This window comes from Glycine max, chromosome 10 (genome assembly GCF_000004515.6).
Source record: "Glycine max cultivar Williams 82 chromosome 10, Glycine_max_v4.0, whole genome shotgun sequence".
Lineage (NCBI taxonomy): Eukaryota > Viridiplantae > Streptophyta > Magnoliopsida > Fabales > Fabaceae > Glycine > Glycine max.
The window spans coordinates 23,437,599-23,449,191 of NC_038246.2; the positions used below are offsets into that span (position 1 = coordinate 23,437,599).

The 11,593-nt window shown below is 38.9% G+C and overlaps 2 protein-coding genes across 2 annotated transcripts; both read right to left on the reverse strand.

Annotated features, from left to right (window-relative positions):
- Nucleotides 1-6,943: 6,943 nt before the first annotated feature.
- LOC102660273 (uncharacterized) lies at nt 6,944-7,369 on the reverse strand. Its single transcript, XM_026124229.1, has one exon. The coding sequence runs from the start codon at nt 7,367-7,369 to the stop codon at nt 6,944-6,946; it is 426 nt and encodes a 141-aa protein (XP_025980014.1).
- A 78-nt stretch (nt 7,370-7,447) lies between these two features.
- On the reverse strand, nt 7,448-9,645 carry LOC112998178 (uncharacterized). Its single transcript, XM_026124230.1, has 5 exons — nt 9,580-9,645; nt 9,135-9,275; nt 8,759-9,041; nt 8,288-8,490; nt 7,448-7,870 (listed from the first exon to the last, which is right to left on the reverse strand). The coding sequence occupies exons 1-5, from the start codon at nt 9,643-9,645 to the stop codon at nt 7,448-7,450; spliced, it is 1,116 nt and encodes a 371-aa protein (XP_025980015.1).
- Nucleotides 9,646-11,593: the final 1,948 nt, after the last annotated feature.

Sequence of the window (11,593 nt, forward strand, 5' to 3'; positions counted from 1 at the left end):
TACTTGAAAGGTGATCATTTTAAGGCGTTGGACCTTAAAAATGACCCATTTTACTTAACAAGAAATTGAAATGATAAACTTCAAAAACCTATTTTTATGGACGAGCTTGACTAGGCATTTTAGCCTTAGTTTCACTTTAGTTATTAGTCAATTCGGTTAAGAATGAGAAATCCCAAAGAGAAAACGTCCAATTGATTTTTCGCTTTATTTTACTAAAAGGTATTATTATTTTTTTATTATTATATTTATTATTTTACCTCTTTTTGATTTCCAACGTGGTTACGGCACGACTGAACGGTCGAAATTCATTTTAACCGAAGTTAACGGATAATACAATTCAAACGATCGGTGGAAATTTATTTTATTTTTAGTTTAAGCGAGAAATGACTTAAATAAAATGGCTTAAGCACGTCAAAAGGGGGTATAAAAAGTAAATAAAACGAGAATAAAAATACACGAAACACAATGTGGACCACCACGGGTACATAGAATGAATCGAAAAGCTTGGTTCGAGGTACTTACCCGTTGAAGATCGAAGAACGATGAAGAACGAATGAAGAACGTCGAAGAACGGTCGAAACCTTCGCGAAATTCCTTACGGAAAAGTTACGGAAACGTTTCGGAAGCGCCTCGGCTTGGATTTTCTTTACGGAAACAATTTTTCCAAGCAAATTCGAAAGAGAGAGAAGTGCCTAAGGGGCTGAACCCTTTTCCACGTCACTTCCTCCCCTATTTATAGCAAAATAGGGGAGATGCTTGCCGCCCAGCTCGCCCAGGCGAGCAGGGTTGCTTCCTCCAGAAGGAACAGCCTTCTGGAGGAATATTCTGGAGGGCCCAAGTGGGCTTGGTTGCTATTTGCACCCCCATTTTTACTAAGTACACCCCCTCTGCTTTTTTTGGTGATTCTTTTTTCGTAAAGTTACGGAAACTTACGAATTTCGTAACGATACTTGTTTTCTTTCCGTAATGTTACGGAACCTTGTGGATTACATAATCATCCCCTTTGTGACTTACGGAATGTTACGGAACCTCACTAATTGTGCAACGATGCTTCCATTTGATTTCCGGTGTGTCACGGAACCTTACGGATTGTGCATCAATATTTTCTTTTGTTTTCCGGCATGTCCCGGAATTTCACAAATTGCCTAATGATGGGTGCCAAGCACCTTACAAGGACCAAACAAAAGTCGCATGTCATTAAGCAAAGGTCCCCGAACGAAATTAGGGTATGACAAGTATGTACCCTAATTTTGCACAAGTTAGGCTTTAAATAGGCTTTGAATTCGCGATGTTGGGCTTAGTGCCACCCTCGCGCTTAGCGCGAGTAAGTGGATTCGGGCTTAGTGCCAGTCATGCACCGAGCTTGGCTGAAGGCACCTGTTGTGCTTAGCACCCTAATCTCGCACTTAGCGCGCGTCCTTGATGCTGATGCCCTGGTAGATTCTTCTGTCGTGCTAAGTGCGTTGAAGCTACACTTAGCAGTGGATGCACGCTTAGCCCACTGATGAGCTAAGCTCAACTGTCACTTTTGGCACTTCATGACTTAGCCTTTTTTCACCTGAAATTGCACATATTTCATCATTAAATCCAATGGACATATTCTAGAGATAGCTTTATCCATAAAACAAAATTTATTTACAAATATCACTAAAAAATAACCATAAGTTGGGGAACTATACAGGTTTTGGAAAATGATTTCTATACAAAAGTTAGTCGTATAAGGCGGCTAACAAACTCCCCCAAATTTATAGTTTTGCTTGTCCTCAAGCAAAGAAAGAACAGCTCACTTGTCCTCAAGTGAAAAAGGCAGTGGTCAATCAAAAGAAAATGGTGTCTGATTCATAAAGGAATTCAACCATATGAATTGAATATCATGGAATGCTGAAATCAATCACTTCTCTCAAAAATGCTGCTTTTCAAAGATATGAGCATACGCATTAGAGTCACAACTGAAAAAAGCTAGTAAACCTGACAGAAATCAAGGAAGAATCATCAACCAAAACCTCACAGTCATTGTTTCACTCAAGCTCAAGTGTTTAGGCTTATTCCATCATAAACAACCAACACAAGCTCCAGCCTTTGCATTTCATCTCATATCATACAACAATGAACACACAAAATTGAATCTGAAGGACTTTCTAGGCTTGTAATGGGGTTAGGCTTCCAACAAATCATGGTTTTTCTAGGATTCAAAAGCTTAAGTTCTAGGAGAGCATTCATCCATAGATAAACCTTCACCTTTTTCCTTCATTCTTAACCCATACTCACCCTTTATTTAGGCACTTAGCTTTCATTATTTTGTAGCATACACACTTATTAATTTCATTTGTACTTACAGTTTTTTTAACACATAAAACATTATATACATAAACAGTGTGTGTATACTATTTTCTTTGACCATTTCAATTCTTACCCAGTGCCTCCCGCAAATTTGGGACAAATTTACCTTGATAATAACTCCCCCAAATTTGGGACAATTTTGCTTTGAACCTAGCTTCTGTGGATGATGCTCTCCTACAACCTAAAATAAGGTAGCAGAAGATACAACTGAATAGGCTCCAGGTTCAATCAATCAATAAATTCATTCAACTCAAACTGGGTGCAAGAGATAATTCATTCAAACATATGGTCATCTTTTTGGCTAAGTGGCTATTCATAATCAAACATGGCCTTCATCATCCTCAAATTCATGCATCTAGTCCATACTTCAGAGATTCACGCAAAAATGAGTACTAAATGATATTCGCTTCTCTCAAAATTTAAGGATCACACTCTCACCGGGATACAGTTAATGCATTCCTTCACAATCAATCTGACAACCAACTAACATTTTCAGACATACTTCCAATCACATGCTCATTCTCTTCTAATGACTGCAAACTTGATCAAAATAATCATCTAATCATCCCAATCCATTCAATTCATACATTTGATCAATCAAATCATTTTCAAACACTCATTTCATACCAAACACGCCACTGCATACAAAGTTCAACCAATTCACTGTTCAATCAAGCTTTTTGTACAAGCAAACAAAAAACTACACTACTGAAATTTAAATGCTGAAATTTAAAGAACAAAAACATAAAAGCTGAAATATAAATGACATAAATCATAAAATAACTAAAAATAAATTAAAGTGTTCAGAGTGCAAAAATTTAAACGTCCTGCTCCTCCTGTGGTTGGTCTTCATTCAAATCCAGTGTTGGAGCTGCTGATGAATCCTGGGCTGTTCTGGCTCCGCAACTGGTGTAGAAGGCTGAGTCTCCTCAGCAGTAGTCTCCTCCTCTACTGGTGCTGATGCTGGTGGCTCCTCAGTCACAGGCTTCTGGGCTGCAATGGCTCCACCCCCTCCAAAAGAAGAGGGCTGGTCTCCTGGCTAGGCCACCTGAGCATCAAACTCCTCCATGCTCATTATGGAGGGCAAGCCCAAGCCCTGATGGCTCTGCATGATAATGGACTGCCCCCTGTGGATGCTCTGGAGCATGAAGAGCAGCATCTGTGGTGTAAAAATAAAATCTGAAGGTCCTCCATGAGTATAATCTGACTAGAAATGAAAGATCCAAGATTCATATCCATCTTCTGTATGAGTGCATATACTAACTTAGCCCTATCTAAATTGGTGTCAGAAGTATGAGAGGTGGGGGCCAAGTTAGAAAAAGAAAAGACACTCCAAGTTTGAGCAAGAGTAGTCAAGTTTTTCCTTAAAATCTTCAAAGGTAGTCCATTTAAATTCAATTCAAATCCCTTGCCTGGGATACACAAGCACGCTGCTAACTCTTGCTGATTTGGCCTTAGCAAAACAAATCTTGCATATGCCGGAAGACTTTCTCCTTCCTCTATAACCACTGGTGTTTCCAAAAAAAAGTTGAGGGCAGCTGAGTCAAATGGAATCCATTGCCCCTTAACTTTAACCTATTTTGGTGACTTGTCTTCAGGATCATAAACATTTGCATAAAACTCCTTTACAAGTGCCACATCTATGCTTCCTGTAGATGCAATTGCTTTTGATGTTTTGATGATGATCATGATGATATGATGTAAATGGGCTTTTCAAGATTAAATTCAAGACAATACTTCAAGATACTTCAAGATTACAAGTCACAGCATCAAGATGATCACTAGTATATTAGGAAGGGAATTCCTAATTGAATTAGCAAAAGGTTTGGCCAAGTAATTTAAGTTTAAAAGCTGTAATCGATTACACAATTACTGTAATCGATTACCAGACAGGATTTTCAAAAAAATAATTTTAAGAGTCACAACTTTTCAAAGGCTTTATTCATGACCACCAATGGTCTATATATATGTGACTTAAACACGAAATTGCTCAGAGATTTTAAGAACAACAAGTGTTTATCCTCTCAAAGAGCAAATTCATTTTATCCTCTTAAGAATTCCTTGGCCAATTCAATTGCAATTCATTAAGGAATTATTTGAGTGCTCAATCTGTAAAATCCATCTCTTTCTAGAGAGATTTATTCTTCTTCTTCTTCTCATTCTCTAAGGGATTAAGAGACTGTGAGTCTCTTGTTGTAAAGGAATTCTAAACACAAAGGAAGGATTGTCCTTGTGTGTTTAGAACGTGTAAAAGGAATTTACAAGATAGTGGAACTCTCAAGCGGGTTGCTTGGGGACTGGACGTAGGCACAAGGGTGTGGCCGAACCAGTATAAAACTGAGTTTGCATTCTCTCTTCCCTTAATCTCCTTTATTTATTATTGCTTTATATTTATATTCAAATTGATTTATTTGAATTAATATTTAAGAAAATTGTCATTAAGGGAATTCATAACTTGAATAAAAAGTGAAATAGATTTTTAATTAGGGGAAGTAGTTTGGAATATCTTAATTCAACCCCCCCCCCCCCTTCTTAAGATATCTGAGGCCACTTGTCTAACACTTCCATCTACCAAATTCGTGATCTTCTTATGTCAGTTCCTCCTGTTTAACTCCCTTTGAAATTCCTGAAAGTCATTGAACGACAATTACACATTCCTTTCAGGTATGATCTTTCTGCGGAAGATATTGTTTGTGTAACGATCCCATGCTTCAGGGGAAGAAAATTTGTGTCTATCATATCTGATCTGAGAAGATGAAGAAGCAAGAGACTTTCTTTTCTGAGACACCATCTGCAAAATATAAGACAAAACACAAGATATTAGTACATGTTTATTCTCAAGAAAACAGAAAAATTTAAACTGAAAACAGAGCTGGGCGCTTAGCGCAGCATGCTGAGCTTAGCATGCCTTATGAAATTTACTCAAGTGCTAAGTGCAACAAGTTAGTTCTTAGCTCGAAAACACAAAAAACATTTTTTTCTGCAGAATAGGCTTAGCAAATAGTTGCGCTTAGCCTAAGTCTACAATTTTAGAAATGGTAGAGGACTGGAGCTTAGCGCAACATACTAGTGCTTAGCTCTGCCTCAACAGAAAGACACTCAGGCTTAGCGCACCGACGTGCTTAGCCTTATTACAAAGGTAAAGAAACAGAACCTAAGTGGCGCTTAGCTCAGCAAGCTGGGCTTAGCGCCTGAACTACTCTGAGTATTTCAGTATACTATTGATGCTTAGCGCACAGGCGCGCTTAGCGTCTGCATCGTTTTGGTTCAGCAGCCACGATGAACGCGCTTAGCGCAACATGGTCCGCTTAGCGCGATCATCATAAATCCTAAAAAAATTTAACAGTTGCGATGAACAGGCTAAGCGTAGCAGGCGCACTTAGCGCGCTCATCGCAATTCCCAAAACTACACATAGGGGTTTTCACCCCTTTCAGCCACATTGCCCCTAATGGGCTTCTAAACTACCTAAAGTCCTAAAATACCTAACCCTAAAACTAATTAACTTACCTAACAACAACTAACTATGAAAACCATAAATCAACTATCCTAAGGTTTGAAGCATGAAAAGTAAAAATAGAAATATGCTAACTTACTTGGATTGTTCTCGAACTGAAGCAAAAAGGATGCAGAGAAGCAATACACACACAACAGAAAGTAAAGGAATGGTCAAAGATGAGAGGGTGCAGAGGTTTGGGTGCAAAGGTAGCAACCCAAGTGCCTCTACCTTTGCTTTTTAAAAACTGAATTTTGTATGGCGTACTTAGCGCGCAGCTGCGCTTAGCGTGCCAATGTGACTTTTGAGTTTAAAACACTAGCGCTTAGCCTAGCCTCGCGCGAAGCCCAACTTGAAGTTGTAAAATCCCATAAGCATTTGGGGCTTAGCGTGGCAGGTTGCGCTTAGTGCTTTCTGCAACACCAAAAATCATTCTGCAATATGCACTTAGCCTGAGATGCGAGGCTTAACGTAACATCAAGCTTCAACTTACAGTGAGTGATTCAGGCTTAGCGCCACTACTTGCGCTAAGCACAATTCCAATGATTTCAAAATAGAACGACGTTGGCGCTTAGCGTATCCTTTCCCACTAAGCTCAGCTTAAAAGTTCGACTTACAGAATGAATCTAGGGCTTAGCGTAGAATGGCGTGCTTAGTGCAGCTATAATAAATTTTCATAGAGAGGAAGTGGCGTTTAGCGCATCATCCATGTTAAGCCCACTGCTTAAGGTGCAACTTACACTGAAGATGTTGGGCTTAGCACAACGATGTGCACTTAGCTGAACTATTCAACCAATCAATCAAGGGTCTTTGCGCTTAGTGCGAGCAAGCTCGGCTTAGCGCATGAAGAGATGGCGCTTAGCACAAGGTTTGCGCTTAGCGGATAAGCAATCTAAAAAATTTTCTTAGTTATTTTCTTTTTATCTCTTCACACATAATTTAAAAACCCTTTTTGTTCATTACTAAACAAGCTGAAATAAATCACAATCACAAGCAAGATGTCCTAACTACATGCAAGAAATAAAAATGAAGATAGAGAAGGGAAAGAAAAGCTGGGTTGCCTCTCAGTAAGCGCTTCTTTAACGCCACTAGTTTGATGCATCATCCTGTTATCTAGGATCCAAGCATAGAATAGTGTTCAATCTTTCTATTGCTCCACCATGATATTGCTTTAACCTCTGTCCATTCACTACCCATGTCCTATTAGGGTCTTTAGATTGAGGATCACAAAGCTCCACTGCTCCATATGGTCGGACTTTCTTGATGGTAAATGGTCCAGACCATTTAGATTTAAGCTTTCCTGGGAACAGTTTAAGTCTTGAGTTGAACAGTAACACTTGTTGCCCTGGTTGGAAGTCCTTCTTGAGTAACTTTTTGTCATGATACTTTTTAACCTTTTCTTTATACAACTTTGAAGATTCGTAAGCATTTAATCTCATTTCTTCCAATTCCAAGAGCTGGAGCCTCCTTTGTTCTCTGGATACGGTTTCATCAAAGTTCAAAAATTTCAATGCCCAATATGCTTTATATTCCATTTCCACTAGTAGATGAAAAGACTTGCCATACACAATTTGAAATAGAGATAAGCCTATCAGAGTCTTGAATGCTGTTCTTTATGCCCATAAAGCATCATCTAATTTGATAGACCAATCTTTTCTAGTGGAAGCGACAGTCTTCTCCAAAATCTTTTTCAATTCCCTGTTTGACACTTCTGCTTTCCCATTTGTTTGGGGATGATAAGGTGATGTTACTTTGTGTGTCACATTATATTGTTTCAAAACCTTCTGTAACTGATTATTGCAGAAGTGTGTATCTCCATCGCTAATCAGAATTTTAGGCACCCCAAATCTTGAGAAAATGTTCTTCTTCAGAAACTTCACCACAGTCTTGGCATCGTTATGGGGGGTAGCCACTACTTCAACCCATTTGGAGACATAGTCAACAACCACTAGAATATATTCATTACCACAGGATGAAGGGAAAGGACCTACAAAATCAATCCCCCAGCAATCAAACACCTCAACCTCCAAAATGTTCTGTAAGGGCATTTCATTTCATCTAGATATACCACCTATCCTTTGACATTGATCACAGTTCAGCACATGCTGATGAGCATCTTTAAAAAGTGTGGGCCAAAAGAATCCAGATTGCAAAACCTTGGTCGCTGTCTTATTTCCACCATAATGGCCACCACATGGAGAGTTGTGGCAATGCCATAAAATACTCTTAGCCTCTTCTTGTGTCACACATCTTCATAGGAGATTATCAACTCCTATTTTAAACCGATGTGGATCATCCAAGATATAAAATCAAGCATCATGCAGAAATTTCTTTCTCTGCTACCAATTAAAATCCTTTGGTATGATTCCTACAACTTTAAAAGTGGCCATATTAGCAAACCAGCGTCTTTCACTTATTAAAAATAATTATTCATTAGGGAATTGATCTCTCACTTCAGCTTCTTTTGCTGTAACTTTTTCATTCACTAATCTTGACAAATGATCAGCTACTACATTCTCGGATCCCTTTTTATCGCGAATCACCAAATCAAATTCTTGCAACAACAAAATCCATCTTATCAATCTTGGTTTGGAATCAGCCTTGTTGAGCAAGTATTTAATAGCTGCATGATCAGTGTAGATGATAACTCTTGAGCCTACCAAATAAGATCTTAACTTTTCAAGTGCATAGACAATTGCCAACATTTCTTTTTCTGTGGTAGCATAATTCACCTATGCATCATTTAGAACTTTGTTGGCATAGTAGATGGTAAGAAAAAAATTTCCTTTCCTTTGTCCAAGCACGACACCTACAACATAATCACTTGCATCGCACATCAACTTAAATTCTTGCCCCCATTCTGGTGTTGTAATTACTGGCGTAGACACTAATTTTTTTTTTCAAATCATTAAATGCTTTCATACATTCTTCATTGAACACAAAAGCAACATCTTTATTCAACAAATTGCTCAGCGGTTTGGCTACTTTGGAGAAATCTTTTATGAAATGCCTGTAGAACCCTGCATGTCCTAGGAAGCTTCTTATTCCCTTAACATTCATGGGAGGAGGTAGTTTCTCAATTACATCAATCTTTGCCTTGTCCACCTCTATCCCTCTTACTGAAATTTTATGCCCCAACACTATTCCTTCTTGAACCATGAAATGGCATTTCTCCCAATTGAGAACTAGATTAGATTCTTCACTTCTCTATAATACTCTTTCAAGGTTTAATAAGCAGTCTTCAAAAGATGGCCCAAAAACAGAGAAATCATCCATGAAAACTTCAATGCATTTTTCCACCATATCAGAAAAAATAGCCATCATACACCTCTGAAATGTAGCTGGAGCATTACACAAGCCAAAGGGCATACGCCTATATGCGAATACACCAAAAGGATAGGTGAAAGCAGTTTTCTCCTGATCTTTGGGATCTACCGCAATCTGATTATAGCCAAAGTATCCATAAAAAAAACAATAATAGGATTGCCCTACAAGTCTTTCAAGCATCTGGTCCATGAAAAGGGAGTGGATAATGGCCCTTTCGGGTGGCATCATTCAGCTTCCGATAGTCAATGCACATTCTCCACCCGGTGATAATCCTTGTGGATATCAACTCATCTTTATCATTCCTAATGACTGTCATACCTCCTTTCTTGGGGACAACCTGCACAGGACTAACCTATGCACTATCCGAAATGGGATAAATAAGGCCTGCTTCTAGCAACTTAAGCACCTCCTTACGCACCTCTTCTTTCATGATTGGATTAAGTTTTCTTTGAGGCTGTCTCACTGGTTTGTACTTAGCTTCCATATTAGTTTGATGCATGTAATAAGATGGGCTAATTCACTTCAAGTCAGATATGTGCCATCCAATGGCAGCTTTGTGTCTCTTCAATAAGCTACTAATAATCACTGGTTTTGAGTCATTGTTCTCCAAAAACACATACTTCAAATGGGCAGGTAAGGTCTTCAATTTTGCTTTTGGTTTTTCTATTTGCCCACTATTCTTCAAGTCCTCAAATGCAGAATGTCCCTCAGAGATTTCTCCCGCACCTTCCAATTCTTTGATGCAAGTCTGCACTTCATGTTCCTTCTCTTTAGTGAGATATTCTACATGATTAACCAATGCTTTTTCCAAAGGAGAATGCAGTGCCATGGTTGTAGCTGTTGTTTCTATTTCTTGTTCTACCTTGTCCAGATCAAAGTGAACTTTCATATCATTTGGATGATTTATTGCTTCAAATAAGTAGAATGAGGCTTTTTGATCCTCCATGCTCAATTCTAGTTTGCCTTTCACCATATCTACTATGCAATTGTTCGTGGACATAAAAGGGCGGCCCAATATTATGGGGATGTCAGGATCTTTCTCTATATCCATAACCACAAAATCCGTAGGAAAGACAAGCTGCTTGACCTGAATTAACACATCCTCAATCACTCCACATGGTCGTGTGATGGAGCGTTCAACTAACTGAAGGGTCATGCGTGTAAGCATTATCTCTATCTCTCCAAGTCACCAGCATATGGAGAGAGGGATTAAGTTGATACTAGCCCCTAAGTCTATGAGAGCTTTTCCTACAGAAACCTCACCAATGGAACACGATATCATGACAACTCCAGGATCTTTGTGCTTAGGTGGAAGAATGCTTTGAATCACATCACTACAATTGCCTTCCACCATAATTTTGTCACTATGAATGTACCGATTCTTCTTTGCCAGCATATCTTTTAAAAATTTGGCATAGAGGGGCATTTGTTGTAGTGCTTCTCCAAAGGGTAAAGTAATTTCCAGTTTCTTGAAGATATCAAGAAATCTAGCCAAATGTCTTTCTTTCTCTTTCCGGGAAGGTTCCAAAGGATAAGGTAGTTCTTGCCTTCATTTGGAGTAGTATCCTTCTTCTTTTCAGTGTTTGCCTCACTCTTGCCTCTCCTCATCTCATCATCAACAACTTTCTCTTTTTGTTTTTCATTTTTCAACTTTTTTCTTTTTCTTTTTCTTCTACTTTTATTCTTTATTTATCTTTCTCTTTTATTAGTGCCTCTTCCTCCTTATCATCTTCAGCCTCCTCATTAATCTCTTCAAGTTCTACAAAATCAAAAAAGTGGTTCAAGTGTTGGCTTAGGTGCCAGCTGTTGTTTATGTTCCTCCATCTTCTTCTCAGCTTCACTCTCATCCACATGGATTGCCATTCTGCTTCTAGTCATCACAGCTTTACACTCCTCCTTGGGATTTTTCTCTGTATTAGCTATAAAACTGCTTGATGATCTATCTGCCAATTGCTTTGCAAGCTGTCCCACTTGGACCTCCAGATTCTTTATGGCAAACTCTGTTCTCTTCTGGTTGGACATAGAAACCTGCATGAACTGAGCTACAGTCTCTTCCAGCTTCGTTGTGCGATCATAGAGACTAGGCCCTTGTTTTTGTGGCCATGTGGATGGTCCACCTTGATCTCTATTGAATTGATTTCCAGGGTGGTTCCTCCATTGTCCCCGCTGTTGATTGTATTACTGGCCATGTTGGAATCCAGAAAATCCTCCTGCATTAAAATTGTTTCTGGGCTGATTTCCCATGTAATTGACTTCATGAGTGGGTTGTTCTTCAATAGGGATACAACATCCAGATTCATGAGCTCCCCCACAGATGGTACATCCTGCAACCTGCAAAACAGAAGCATGTGAAGTATGTGTAGAATGAATTTGAGTTGGCAACTTACTTAGTGTTTCAGTCAATGCCTCAAGTTGCTTAGACAACAACTTAT

Bases quoted from the DNA above. Each gene is read 5' to 3' on its own strand.
- LOC102660273 (XM_026124229.1), bottom strand. From the start codon at position 7,369: ATGGAATATAAAGCATATTGGGCATTGAAATTTTTGAACTTTGATGAA.
- LOC112998178 (XM_026124230.1), bottom strand. From the start codon at position 9,645: ATGGAAGCTAAGTACAAACCAGTGAGACAGCCTCAAAGAAAACTTAAT. The intron at 9,276-9,579 runs GTGCGTAAGGAG...GGCTATAATCAG, and splicing joins ATCCAATCATGAAAGAAGAG to ATTGCGGTAGATCCCAAAGA. The intron at 7,871-8,287 runs GTGAGAGATCAA...ATGCCCTTACAG, and splicing joins TTACAGCAAAAGAAGCTGAA to AACATTTTGGAGGTTGAGGT.